This window comes from Rhinolophus ferrumequinum, chromosome X (genome assembly GCF_004115265.2).
Source record: "Rhinolophus ferrumequinum isolate MPI-CBG mRhiFer1 chromosome X, mRhiFer1_v1.p, whole genome shotgun sequence".
Lineage (NCBI taxonomy): Eukaryota > Metazoa > Chordata > Mammalia > Chiroptera > Rhinolophidae > Rhinolophus > Rhinolophus ferrumequinum.
The window spans coordinates 91,113,781-91,129,418 of record NC_046284.1 but is presented as its reverse complement, the minus strand read 5'-3'; the positions used below and the strand labels follow the sequence as shown (position 1 = coordinate 91,129,418).

General features: G+C 38.5%; 1 protein-coding gene across 1 annotated transcript in view; it reads right to left on the bottom strand.

Moving 5' to 3' along the window:
• The window catches only part of LOC117017266 (60S ribosomal protein L7a-like), an 80,715-nt gene extending 66,132 nt beyond the window's left edge, over positions 1-14,583 (bottom strand). Inside the window, exon 1 of the mRNA XM_033097303.1 lies at positions 14,469-14,583. Within this exon, the coding sequence (XP_032953194.1) occupies positions 14,469-14,583 (115 nt within the window). The remainder of the gene's footprint in view (positions 1-14,468) is intronic.
• Positions 14,584-15,638: the final 1,055 nt, after the last annotated feature.

Sequence of the window (15,638 nt, the reverse complement as noted above, 5' to 3'; positions counted from 1 at the left end):
CCTGAAGTTCATCCCCCCAGAGCCTTACTTTTTATAAATAAAGTGATCTGGGCCACTGGCGTAATATACTGTCTCTTATCTAAAATACTTACATTCTAACAGAATCCCTCATAGCCTCAAGCAAAAACTAGGTTCAAATAGCGGTCTTTTTAGTTGAGTGCATTGATTGCAAAACTATTTTGGGGGTGGGAGATTTCTTGGTTTTTCTCAAACCACACCATGTAGATAGGGGCTATTTTGCCTATGCATAAGCCCATCCCTGATTCCTTGTCCAAATGGGTTTCCCTTGCTGTGTTTAGTTCATTGTCACATACTCAATATGATGCCCAGTATACTGTACTCAGCCTCTGTTGCCTCCCATCCCACTATGTTTCTTGTAATCTCCCTTGCTTGCCAATAGGGGTGGCCCTAAAGAAGGACCATGCTTTTCCTGCTTTCTTTAACAACCTGGCTTCCCCTCCTAAAATAGTCAGAGAAACCCCAACGTACAGTGCTGACTGACAAGAAGAGACGACCATGGCTGTACACCTGTTGGACTGGGCCCACAGAGTACCTGCTTTTCCAGGTGCTTCCCAGAAGTCCCGGGTCACTCAACCTAGAAGTTCAGATAAGCTAATATCTTGTAAGCCAAGAAGAAACTGGAGATGGGAAGAAGTTATTGATCTCCCTTTGTCCACCAAAAGAGTGTTCCAAGACAGAGTGGTCACATGTAGCCTCTCTGGACACACCCTATGTAAGCAAGTTATGTTTTGCTTTGAGGCTGTGGCCTGGCTAGTAATGCACCACCCTGTATTTGCTCTCCTTTATTCCCTGATTCACTTCCATTTTTTCCCCTCCTTTCTTCCCTAGGATTACATTCCCTAATAAAGGGTTAAAATATAACATTCTCAGAAAACTAAACCCAACCATATGCTGTCTCCAAGACACGCATCTCAGCTACAAGGACAAGCATAGACTCAAAGTGAAACGCTGGAAATTGACACACAAAGCAAATGGTACCCAGAGAAAATCAGGTGTAGCCATAATGATATCAGATGAAACAGACTTCAGGGTGAAAAAGATAACAAGAGACAAAGGTTGACATTTCGAGTGACATCATCAAAATGGCGGCGTGAGGTGAGATTCTGTAAAGCTCCCCTGTAATTTACAACTAATCGAACAAAAATAACTCCACAAAGGACTCCTGCACAGCAGACAGGCAAGACGCAGAGGCCCACTACTGAATTCACCTACAGGTGGGCAAATCAAGCGAGCGGGGGAGGAGGGAAGGGAGAAGTACGGAGACGGAGCCCCACGGGCAGGCGCAGGACGCAGACCTACCTCCGTGCTCCAAGCTCGCTGTATCCCAGAACAACCACAGCTGTGGGAGAGGGAAGAACTTGGACTGCTAGGGCTCCACTTATGGCCCACAGGGCTGAGGGGACAGCATATAACACGGCTGAACCCAACGCTCATGGCAGAAAACTCAAAGACTGAGGGAAGAAGGCTGAAAACGGTGGTTTAAGCCCTCATTGCCGAGCAGAGAACGGAAGCCTTAGGCACTGAGACTAGCCGCCCCCTCCCTACCCTCCCAGAGCTCGCCCCACCACCACCTGGCCGGTGCTAGAAGCTGAAGAGTAGCAGTGTCAGATCAAAAGAACAGAATATTTGCTGTTCTGAGAACTGTGGACTGCAGACACAGATTCGCAGCCCAACTAGTTCCGGCAGAGGGGAGGGAGCTGTGGAAGCAGGACCGGCTGTGGTGGTGGTTGCCGCCATTGCTCTGGGCCACCTGTCACAACTCACCCTGCCCCTGGCCCCACCTATCTGGGTGGATCCCTGTAGGAGTAAACAGAACTGCTGAAACATACAGGCTCTGAATCTGGTGCAGGAAGAGCTTTGGAAATTCAAAAGCTCTCCACATACCCACACAGACATTGCGCCTGAGACCCAAGTGAACTATAAACAGAGGAGAAGCCCGTCTCCCAGGGAATCCCCCCATTGTGTGAGAAGCTGGAATAGTGCAGAGAAAACATAGCTCTACATGTGAGAGAAATAAAAGGCTGCAGTCGGAGGGAAAATAAAACATTCTACCAACAAGTACTGAAAAACAAAGGAAAGACCTCTTCCTATCAACCTGTTGCAGAAGCTACTCCTGTAGATGTCTAGGAAGAGAAATAATAAATCAGTAATTGCCATGAATAACCAAGGCAACAAGAAAGCTCAGAAAGAAAGTGAAAAGTCTCCAGGAAAGGAACTTAAAGATATGGAAATATGTGATTTAAATGACAGAGAATTCAAGATTGCAGTTCTGAAAAAACTCAACGAGATGCAAGAAAACACAGAAAGGCAATTTAATGAACTCAGAAATGCAATGAAAGAACAACATGAGCATTTTACGAAAGAGATTGAAGTTTTAAAAAAGAACCAAAGAAAATTTCTGGAGATTACGAACTCAACAGAAGAAATTAAGAATGAAATAACCAGATTAGGTAGTAGAGTTGACCAGATGGAGGAAAGAATCAGTGAAATCGAAGACAGAAACCTGGAAATTACACAGATGGAAGAAGAAAAACACTTGAGACTTAAAATAAATGAAAGAACTCTACAAGAACTTTCTGACTCCACCAGAAAGAGCAATATAAGAATAATGGGCATACTAGAAGGAGAAGAAAGAGAGCAGGGAACAGAGAATATATTCAAAGAAATTGTTGATGATAACTTCCCAACCTGTGGACAGAACTGGATCCTCGAATCCAAAAAGCAAATAGAACACCCAATTACCTCAATACCAACAGGCCTTCTCCAAGGCACATTGTATTGAAGCTGTCTAAAATCAACAACAAAGAAAGAATCCTCAAGGCACCCAGGGAAAGGAAGACGGTAACCTACAAAGGAAAGCCCATGAGATTTTCATCACATTTTCCAGCAAAAGCTCTACAAGCCAGGAAGGAGTGGAACCAAATATTCAAACTACTGAAAGAGAGAAATTATGTGCCAAGTATAATGTATCCAGCAAAGATATCCTTTAGATATGAAGGAGAAATAATGACCTTTCCAGACATACAGAAACTGAGGGAATTTTCTAATACAAGACTTGCACTACAAGAAATACTAAAGGAAGCTATTCGACCACCATCAACAGGGACAATTTTTGGCAACCAAAACATAAAAAGGGGGAGAGTAAAGGCCTGAACCGGAATATGGGAATTGAGAAAGTAAGCTTGCTAAAGAAAATGGAATACTCTAAATATCAAACTTTCTTTTACTTAAACTTTAGGGTAACCACTCAAGAAAAAAACAGAACTGAAATACATACTGTAATAAAAGAAGAAACACAGGGAAACATCATAGAATACAACCATACAGAAATAATAGACAACAACAAAAAGGCAAAGAAACAATGGAGACATAGCCTTACCAGAAAACTAAAGATAGATTGACAGGAAATCCTCACATATCAATAATCACCGTAAATGTAAATGGACTGAACTCACCAATCAAAAAGGCACAGAGTAGCAGATTGGATCAAAAAACTAAACCCAACCATATGCTGTCTCCAAGAGACACATGTCAGCTAAAAGGACAAGAATAGACTCAAAGTGAAAGGGTGGAAATTGACACTCCAAGCAAATGGTACCCAGAGAAAAACAGGTGTTGCCATAATGATATCAGATGAAACAGACTTCAGGGTGAAAAAGATAACAAGAGACAAAGATGGACATTTCATAATGGTAAACGGGACTATACAACAAGAAGACATAACAGTCATCAATATTTATGCCCCTAATCAGGGAGTACCGAAATATACGAAGCAACTACTAACAGAATTAATGGGAGAAATTGATCAAAACACAATTATACTAGGGGACCTAAATACATCACTGACAGCTATGGATAGATCATCCAAACAGAAAATAACGAAATAGCAGCTCTAAACGACACACTAGATGAAATGGGTATAATTGACATATATAGAGCACTTCATCCTAAAACATCAGACTATACATTCTTTTCTAGTGTACATGGAACATTCTCAACGATAGACCACATTTTGGGACATAAAATCAGGCTCAGCAAATTTAAGAAGATTGAAATCATACCAAGCATATTCTCTGATCACAAGGCTTTGAAATTTGACATCAACTGTAAAAAGAAAGGAGGAAAACACACAAATACATGGAGATTAAAAAACATACTTTTAAAGAACGACTGGGTCAAGAAGAAATTAGAGGAGAGATCAAAAGATACATAGAAACAAATGACAATTAAAATACATCCTACCAAAATTTTTGGGATGCAGCGAAAGCAGTTTTAAGAGGGAAATTTATATCATTACAGGCCTGTCTCAAGAAACAAGAAAAATCCCAAATAAATAACCTCATGTTACACCTTAAAGAACTAGAAAGAGAAGAACAAGTGACACCAAAGGTCAGCAGAAGAAAGGAAATAACAACAATCAGAGCAGAACTAAATGAAATAGAGAACAAAAAGACAGTAAAAAAAAATTAATGTGACAAAGAGCTGGGTCTTTGAAAAGATTAACAAAATTGACAAATCCTTGGCTAGACTCACTAAGATAAAAAGAGAGAAGACACTAGTTAACAAAATCAGAAATGAAAAAGGGGAAGTTATCATGGACACCACAGAAATACAAAGGATCATCCAAGAATACTATGATGGACAATATGCCACAAAATTCAATAACCTAGAAGAAATGGACAAGTTCTTGGAAACATATAGCCTTCCAGGGCTGAACCATGAAGAACTGGAAAATCTAAACAGACCCATCACAAGTAAGGAAATTCAATCAGTGATCCAAATCCTTCCCAAAAGCAAAAGTCCGGGACCAGATGGCTTCACTAGTGAATTCAACCAAACCTTTAATAAGGATCTAATACCAATCCTGCTCAAACTCTTCCAAAAAATTGAAGAACAGACAGTACTCCCTAATTCATTTTACGAGGCCAATATTACCCTGATACAAAAACCTGGTAAGGATAACACACAAAAAGAAAACTACAGACCAACATCTCTGATGAATACAGATGCAAAAATCCTAAACAAAATTCTAGCAAATCGAATACAAGAATGCATTAAAAAGATCATTCATCACGACAAAGTGCGGTTCATCCCAGGGGCACAAGGATGGTTCAACACCTGCAAATCCATCAATGTGATACATGACATAAACAAAATAAAAGACTAAAATCATATGATTATATCAATTGATGCAGAAAAAGCATTTGACAAGATACAACATCCATTTATGATTAAAACACTTAATAAAATAGGTATAGTGGAAAATACCTTAACATAATAAAGGCCATATATGACAAGCCCTCAGCTAATCTCATAATTAATGGTGAAAAACTGAAGCCCTTTGCTCTACCTTCAGGAACACGACAGGGCTGTCCCCTATCACTTTTGCTTTTCAACATAGTGTTGGAAGTCCTTGCCAGAGCAATCAGGCAAGAGAAAGAAATAAAAGGCATCCACATTGGGAATGAAGAAGTTAAATTATCACTCTTTGCAGATGACATGATGCTATATATAGAAAACCCTAAAGACTCCACCAAAAAGCTATTAGAAACAATTAACGAATACAGTAAATTTGCTGGCCACAAAATCAACATACAAAAGTCCATTGCATTCCTATATACTAACAATGAAATGTCAGAAAAAGAAATACAAAAAACAAGTCCTTTTGCAATTGCAGGAAAAAGAATAAAATACTAGGAATGAACTTAACCAAGGATGTGAAGGACATATATGCTGAAAACTATAAGACACTTTTGAAAGAAATTGAAGAAGACACAAAGAAATGGAAAGGCATTCCATGCTCATGGATTGGAAGAATCAACATAGTTAAAACGGCCATATTACCCAAATCAATATACAGATTTAATGCAATCCGCATCAAAATCCAATGGCATTTTTTAAAGAAATAGAACAAAAAATCACCATATTTGTTTGGAACCACAAAAGACCCCGAATAGACAAAGCAATTTTAAGAAAAAAGAACAATACTGGAGGTATCACACTCCCTGACTTTAGCTTGTACTACAGGGCTACAATAATCAAAACAGCATGGTATTGGCAGAAAAACAGATACATAGACCAATGGAATAGAATTGAGAATCCAGAAATAAAACCACATAAATATGGACAGATAATTTTTGACAAAGAAGCTAAAAACATACAATGGAGGAAAGACAGCCTCTTCAATAAATGATGCTGGGAGAATTGGAAAGCCACGTGCAAAAGAATGAAACTCGACTGCTATCTCTCACCATGTATCAAAATTAATTCAAAATGCATCAAAGACTTAAGCATAAGACCTGACACAATAAACTGCATAGAAGAAAACATAGGTACTAAACTTATGGACCTTGGGTTCAAAGAGCATTTTATGAATTTGACTCCAAAGGCAATGGAAGTAAAAGCTAAAATAAACGAATGGGACTATATGAAACTTAAAAGCTTCTACACATCAAAAGAAACCATCGACAAAATAAAGAGGCAACCAACTGAATGGGAGAAGATTTTTGCAAACAGTGCCTGCGATACGAGGCTAATATCCAAAATATACAAGGAACTCATGAAACTCAACAACAAAAAAACAAACAACCCCATTGAGAAATGGGCAGAGGACCTGAAGAGACATTTCTCCAAAGAGGACATACAAATGACAAATAGACATATGAAAAAATGCTCAACATCACTAATCATCAGAGAAATGCAAATAAAAACCACAATGAGATATCACCTCACCCCGGTCAGAATGGATATCATCAACAAGACAAATAGTAACAAGTGTTAGAGAGGCTGTGGAGAAAAAGGAACCCTCATACACTGTTGGTGGGCATGCAGACTGTTGCAGCCATTGTGGAAGGCAGTGTGAAGGTTCCTCAAAAAATTACGAATACAATTACCATATGACCCAGCAATTCCTCTTCTGGGTATCTACCCAAAAAATCTGAAAACATCTACACATAATGACACGTGTGCTCCAATGTTCATTGCAGCTTTGTTTACGGTGGCCAAGACATGGAAACAACCAAAATGTCCTTCCATAGATGAATGCATAAGCAGTTGTGGTATATATACACAATGGAATATTATTCGGCGGTAAGAAAAGATTATATAGGAACATTTGTGACAACATGGATGGATCTTGAGAGTATAATGGGAAGCAAAACAAGTCAGAAAAAGCAGAGAATCATATGATTTCACTGATATGTGGTATATAAAACAAAAACAACAAAAGAACAAGACAAACAAATGAGAAACAAAAACTCATAGATACAGACAACAGTTTAGTGGTTACCAGAGGGTAAGGGGAGTGGGGGGTGGGAGATGAGGGTAAGGGGGATCAAATATATGGTGATGGAAGGAGAACTGACTCCGGATGGTGAACACACAATGGGATTTATAGATGAAGTAATGCAGAATTGTTCACCTGAAATCTATGTAATTTTACTAACAATTGTCACCCCAATAAATTAAAAATAAAAAAAGCAATATGGAAACAGGTGTAATGACATATTTGGTTTACTCTCTCTCTTTATATATCTGTAGCAACTTTTGTTTCATTTTTAACTACTTTTTTAAAGTTGTAGTTGACATTTAATATTATTTTATATGAGTTTCAGGTATACAGCATAGTGGTTAGGTATTTACATAATTTATGCAGTGATCCCCTTGATCAGTCTATACATAATTGTTGTCCATACCTCCCTGAATGTTTCTGATCTTGTCTGGTTTACTCTCTTATTAAAAAAATCAGCACATTTTAGGAATTCAAAGCTTTCCGTTGGTTTAAATGAATTTGTTTTATATTATGTGGACAATCTTAAAATATGAAGATGGTTAAACTAGAAAAAATTCATTAAAATTCAGTCATATAATTTTCTGGAATTAAAAAAAAAATTATGCCAAGAACTTGGTTAAGGTTTTTCTGTATAGTATTATTGAGTTGATTGCTCAGAACTCTATAAGGAGATAATTTTTTAATAACATTGTTATAGATTTAACAGTTTTAGGAAAGTTACCTAACTTGCCCCAAGTCTTGCATCTTCTAAGTCAGAACTTGAACTCAGGTATCTGAGACTTGAAAAACTTGGTTAAAAAGTGGGACTTAGGCCCTGTGGTGTCCCCAATCTGCTTCTTGTGCAGAGCATCCCACAAGCTGGGCCAGACACATGGACTAGGTCTTCAGTCATTTTTCGTGCAAATGTATGCCAAATTTTGATGGTCATTGCTTAGACAGCATTCTTTTCATTTTCCTCTTCTCCTTCTCCTTCTCCCCACTCCCCTCCATCTCCTCTTTCTCCTCCTCCTCTTCCTTTTCCTCCTTCTACTCCTCCTCCTCCTCCTTCTTCTCCTCCTCCTCCTTCCTTTCCTCCTCCCCTCCTTCTTCTTCCTTCTTCCTTTTTACCACTGCAAATTTTTATTTATGTTTATTGAAAGAACTCTTTTGGACTTCATAGACTTGGATTTTTTTCATCTGTCACTTTTTTTTTTTTGTCACCTTCCCCTTTTCCCCATGACCTAGCCAATGGTAACCACTATTTCAGTCTCCGTTACAGAGTTTGGCTTCTTTAGAGCTCACACATAAGTGATACACAGTATTTGTTTTCCTTTGCCTGACTTATTTCACTTAACATAATGCCCTGAAGTTTCATCCATTTGTCATAAATGGCAAGATAATCATTTTTCTTAAGTCTGAATTATATAGATAGATGATAGATAGACATAGATATAGATATATATCTATATAGCTATATGTAGATGTAGATGTAGATATATCTATACAGATATATCTATATCTATATCTGTCTATCTATCTATCTATCTATCTATCTATCTATCTATCTATCTATCTATCTATCTCTCTATCTATCTATTCTTTATCAATTCATCCAGTGAAGGACACTTAGGTTGTTGTTTCCATATCTTGTCTATTGTGAATAATGCTGAAATGAACATGGAAGTGCAGATATATCTTTGATACCCTCTTTTCATTTTCTTTGTATATACAATCAGAAGTGAAATTGCTGAATCATATGGTAGTTCTATTTTTTAAACTTTTATTTATTTTAAGTGTGTTTTACCAGGACCCATCAGCTCCATGTCAAGTAGTTGTTTCAATCTAGTTGTGGAGGGCACAGCTCACAGTGGCCCATGTGGGGATCGAACCAGCAGCCTTGTTGTTAAAAGCACTGCTCTCTAACCAACTGAGCTAATCGGCCACCCCTGGTAGTTCTGTTTTTAAGTTTTTGAGGAACCTCCATACTGTTTTCCATAGTGGCTGCATTTATATTCCCACCAGCAATACATGAGCGTTCTCTATTCTCCACATCCTCACCAACACTGGTTATTTCTTGTCTTTTAATGATACCCACCCTAACAGGTTTGAGGTGATATCTCATTGTAGTTTTGATTTGCAATTTCCTGATGATTAATGATGTTGAGCACCTTTCTATGAACCTGTTGGCCACCTGTATCTCTACTTTGGAAAAATGTCTATTTAGTTCCTTTGTTCCTTAAAGTGTTTTAAAGTCAGCTTGTTTGACTTTATGTGATTGAGTTGTATGTGTTGTTTATATGTATTGTATATTAACCCCTTATCAGATATGTTTTGCAAATATGTTCTCCCATTATGAAGTGTGCCTTTACATTTTGTTGGTGGTTTCCTTTGCTCTGCAGAAGCTTGTTTTAGTTTGATACAGTACCGTTTGTTTATTTTTTGTTTTTCTTATTATATTTTTTATTTTAGTATAAAATTAACAAAATAATTGCCGTGACTGGTGTCAAGGAGCTTACCCTCTATGTTTTCTTCTAGGAGTTTTATGATTTTAGGTCTTATGTTCCAGTCTTTAATCCTTTTTGAGTTGATTTTCGTGTATGGTGCAGGAGAGGGGTACAGTTTCATTCTTTGGATGTGTTTTTCCAGTTTACCTAACACCATTTAATGAAGAGACATTCTTTGCCCCATTGCATATTCTTGGCTCCTTTGTCATAAATTAATTGACCATGCATACATGGGTTTATATCTGGGCTCTCTATTCTGTTCCATTGATCTGTGGGTCTGTTTTTATGCCAATATCATACTGCTTTGATTATTATAGGCTTCTGGTATTATTTGATGTTGGTTAGAGTGATACCTCCCACTTTGTTCTTATTTCTCAAGATTGTTGTGGCTATTCAGGATCTTTTATGGTTCCATATAAATTTTAGGATTATATGATCTATTTTTGAGAAAAATGTCATTAGTAGTTGATAGGGATTGCGTTGAATCTATATATTGCCTTAGGTAGTGTTGACATTTTAAGTATATTAATTCTTCCTATCCATGAACATGGTATGTGTTTCCATTTATTTGTATCTTCTTTGATTTCTCTCTTCAGTGTCTTATAATTTTCTGAGTACAGGTGTTTGATTTCTTTGGTTAAATTTATTCCTAGGTATTTTATTGTTTTTGAAGCAATTGTAAATGGGATTGATTTTTTGATTATTCCTTCTGATAGTTTATTATTGGTGCATACAAATGAAACTGATTTCTGAACATTAATTAGTATCTTGCTACTTTACTAAATTCATTTATCAGTTCTGATAGTCTTTTGGTGCAGTCTTTGAGCTTCTCTATTTATAGTATCTTGTCATCTGCATATCATGACAATTTTACTTCCTCCTTTACAATTTGGATGCTTTTTATTTCTTTTTCTTGTCTGATTGCTGTGGCTAGAACTTCCAGAATTATGTTGAATAAAAGTGGTGAAAGTGGGCAGCCTTGTCTTGTTCCTGATCTTAAGCAGAAAGGTTTTAGCTTTTCCCCATTGAGTATGATGTTAGCTGTGGGTTTATCATATGTGGTCTTTATTATATTGAGATATGATCCCTCTATTCCCACTTTGTTAAGAGTTTTTATCATAAATGCTGCTGGATTTTGTCAATGCTTTTTCTGCATCTATTGATATGATCATATGATTTTTATTTTTCATTTTGTTAATGTGGTGTATCATGTTAATTGATTTGCGGATATTGAACCAATCTTGCATAACAGAAATGAATCCCACTTCATTGTGGTGTATGATATTTTTAATGTGTTGGTGAATCTGGTTTGCTAGTATTTTGTTGAGGATTTTGTATCTATGTTCATTAAGGTTATTGGCTGACAGTTTTCTTTTTCTTTAATGTCTTTGTCTGGTTTTGGGATCAGAGTAATAGTGGCCTCCTAAAATGTGCTTGGGAGCCTTCCCTCTTTCTGGATTTTTTGGAGTAGTTTGAGGAGGACAGATGTTATTTCTTTTCTGAATGTTTTGTAAAATTCACCTGTGAAACAATCTGATCCAGGGTATTTGTTTCTTGGGAGCTTGCTGATTACTGATTCAATTTCTTTGGTAGTATGTTCAGAGTTTCTGTTTCTTTTTGATTAAGTCTTGGAAGATTGTATGCTTCTAGAAAGTTATCCATTTCTTCCAGATTATCTAATTTTTTGGCACATAGTTGCTTGTATTTTCTTAAAATTTTGTATTTCTGTGGCATCTGTTGTCATTTCTCCTCTTTCATTTCTGATTTTATTAATTTGGGTCCTCTCTCTCTTTTTTCCTTGGTGAGTCTGGCTAAGGGTTTGTTTAATCTTTTCAAAAATAACAGCTATTGGTTTCATTGATCTTTCATAATTTTTTCTTTTTTTGGTCTCTTTTTTATTTATTCTGCTCTGATCTTTATTATTTCCTTCTTTGTACTCCCTTTGGTCTTGTTTTGCTGTTCTTTTTCCAGTTCCCTTAGGTGTAAAGATAGTCCATTGATTTGAGATGTTTCTTGTTTCTTGAGATAGGCCTGCATTGCTATGAATTTCCCTCTTAGGACTGCTTTCACTGCATCTTATAGATTTTGGGTCCTTGTGTTTTCATTTTTGTTTGTCTCTAGGTTTCTTTTGATTTTTTCCTTGATCTGATTATTGCCCCACTCGCTATTTAGTGACATATTTTCACTCTCTATCTATATGTGTGTTTTCCAGATTTCTTCTTATAATTGATTTCTAGGTCAGAGAAGACACTTGATATGAATTCAATCTTCTTAAATTTATTGAGACTTGTTTTGTGGCCTACCATGTAGTCTATATTGGAAAATGTTCCATGTGCACTTGAGAAGAATGTATATTCTGCTTCTTTGGGTTGAAATGCTCTGAAAATATCGATTAAATCCAACTGGTCTAAAGTGTCATTTAAGGTCACTGTTTCCGTTTTGATTTTCTGTCTGGAGAATCTGTCCATTGTTGACAATGGGGTGTTGAAATCCCCTACTATGAGAGCACTACTGTTGATCTCTGACTTCATGTTGGTCATAAACTGTTTTATACATTTAGCAGCTCCTATATTGGGTGCATAGATGTTTACTAGGATTGTGTCCTCTTTTTGGATTGATCCCTTTTATTACTATGTAGCACCCTTCTTTGTCTTTTATTGTAGTCTTTGTTTTAGTCTATTTTGTCTGAAATAAGTATTGTTACCCCAGCTTTTTACTCATTTCCATTTGCATGAAATATCTTATCCCATCCCTTTACTTTCAGTCTGTGTGTGTCTTTTGATCTGTAATGAGACTCTTGTAAACAGCAAATGCATGGGGCCTGTTTTCTAATCCACTCAGGCACTCTATGTCTTTTGATTGGAGCATTTAGACCATTCACATTTAAAGTGATTAATGATAGGTACATATTTATTGCCATTTTGTTATTCGTATTTCTGGTCTTCCTTTGTTAGTTTGTTTCCCGCTTTCTTCTGTTTAAAAAAGTCCTTTTAACATTTTCTGCAATGCTGGTTTGTTGGTAATAGATTCCTTTACCTTATTCTTTTTCTGAGAAGCTCTTTATCTCTCTTTCAGTTTTAAGTGATAGCCTTGCTAGGTAGAGCAATCTTGGTTGTAGGCGTTTGTTTTTCATCACTTTGAATATTTCCTTCCACTCTCTTCTGGCTTGCAGAGTTTCTGTGCAAAGTCAGCTGATAGTCTTATAGGAGTTCCCTTGCCTGTAACCTGCTGTCTTTCTCTTGCTGCTTTTAGGATTCTCTCTTTGTCTTTAACCTTTACCATTTTAACTATAATGTGTCTTGGTGTGGGCCTGTTTAGGGTCACCTTGTTTGGAACTCTCTGCACTTCGGACTCGTATGTCAATTTCATTCACCAGAGTAGGGAACTTTTTGGTCATTATTTCTTCAAAAATATTCTCAATGCCTTGTTCTTTTCTTCTCCTTCTGGTATTCCTATGATGTGAATGTTGTTGTGCTTGATGTTTTCCCACAGGTATCTTAAACTATTTTCATTGATTTTTATATAGCTTTGTAATATAGTTTAACTCATGATGCCTCCATGGGCTCTATGGGCTCTAGTGCCTGCAGAGAATTCCCTCTGGGTGTGTGACTTGTAGGTCAAACCCAGTAGTACTCTGGTTTGGTCTGGAGTTGGCCTCTGGATATGTTGAATCTTGTGCCTCTTAAGCTGGGCCCTGGTAGGGCAATTTCAGAACAAAGCAAATCACCAAGCACAACAACAACAACAACAACAAAGAAAAAAAAATCAAATACATTCACATGTAAAAACACCCAATATCCTCCACTCGACACAGGCAAAGATATCAAAGATATAAAGAGAAAGCAAAACAAAACAAAACAAAGCAAAACAAAAAGCAGCACCAGTCTTGGCTTAAGCCCACCAAGTAATGTCCAGGTTGTCCTCTGCTGTACCAAAGAGCCCCCTGCTTATTGCACAGGCAGAGCCGTTCACCTGGTGCCCAGAGTGACTTTGGGACTGTAGATTTAAATGTGTGGGCCTAAGGGGTCTGGATGATAGTTTTTACAAAGTCAGTGCAGTTTCTGCCCTTGCCTGCACATATGCACACTGAGAGTATTCCCACCAGCCCCGTGTCCAGTACTCCTGAGTCTTAGTGCACTTCTTCAGTGTGTGTGTGTGTGTGTGTGTGTGTGTGTGTGTGTGTGTATGGAGGGGGGTGTGGGCGGGAGATTTCTGAGCTGCTGAAAGCCCAGAGCTGCGTCTGTGGCTTACTGCTGATCCCTGGGAGTGTCTCTGTAGTTGCACTTGCCCCGTCCTAGGCAGGCCAAAAAGGGTGGGGGCTTGGCATGGAGGGATCTTCTCTCTCCCAGCCCAGCCGCGTCACACTCTTCCAGCAGTCCAGAAAAGGTGGTGGCTGGGGGTGGAGGAGTCTCTTCTCTCGTAGCCCAGCCAAAATCACACTCTTCCCAGCCTCTTCCCTGGGTCAGAGCTGCCTGTCAGTCTTCCCAGAAGCTGAGCACTACTACAGCTCCTCTGTAATCTGACACTACTCCTCAGTTCAGGGGCCAGTTTAAATCTCTGGAAGGGTAGGGGTAGGATTGAAAGAGCGGGGCGGGGAGGGGCCCAGGTATGGAGTGTGTGTTCTTTGTCCGCCCTAGGGCCCGCTAGCCACCCTCCCGGCGGGAGATATCAGCCTTGGGACGCAGGGAAAGAGTCCACCTCCTGGTGTCTGTGCTCTCCGTTCCGCCCTGGGATCCCATGAGTGCACAGAACTGCGGGTGCCACCGCGGTTTTCACCGCCGCCGCCATTGCCGGCGGAGACCCCGTCGCGGGCCCGAGCGTTTTCACTCTGCTCCCTTCCTTCCTTCCCCTGCTCGCCCAATTAGCGCACCTTCAAGTAATCCTTCCACGAGTCTCTTAGCTGTTCTGTGTGATGAGCAAAGAGTTCTTTGATGGGTTATAGGTCCCGTTTGTAATAAGATCCAGAGGAGAACTCAGAAAGTGCGCCCCGCTGCCGCCATTCCTATGACGTCAGTCTGTACATTTTATATTCTTAAGTCAATATATTCTTTTAAGAAGTAAAGAACACTTAAAAAATAATATATAAATGTGATTTTCTGACTTTCTGTTTTCCTTAACTTTCTTATCATGTACTCTTGATCTGCTGAGAGAGAGAGAGAGAGAGAGAGAGAGAGAGAGAGAGAGAGAGAGAGAGAGAAAGGAATGAAGGAAAGTAGGAAAGCAAAGAATGAAATAAAACAAAAAGGGTTTTTTTCCATGTCTTCATAATTTTTGGAAATTTGACTCTTTCACTTGCTGCTATTTAAAATATATGTATAATTTAATGTAAATTCAGGGAGGACATTACACTAAAAAAGTTTCCTGTTTGGTAAAACTGATACTGGCAACTCATATATCTTGTCAGGATCTAAAGCTTCACTGGGAGCCACTACAGAAATCTGCAGCAGGAGGAGACATCAAATGGAGCATTCTGCTGTTCTCAGCAGTGAATGTCAATGGGCCCAAATTTGCATTATTCCAGCAGGAACTGCTGCCCAGCTGGTTGTCAGGAGAAGTGCAAACAAAGGCTGCCATTCTTTCTGCTGCTCCTATTCTGTCTCTGGGTTACGGAGCTGTCTAATGGTGATAAAAATTTTCAAGCCATCCACATTACTGTGGATGAAAAGGGGGCCACATACTAAACCTGACAAGCTCAGGGGTGGCCCGCATGGCAGGTTCTACAAACTCAGAGGTCAAAATTAACCATATAGGATGGCCTGAACATAAAAAATTCTGAACATGAAAACTAAAAGTGAGTTATGGCCAGTAGTCACATCCTTGACCTATAATTTCTTTGACAAAGG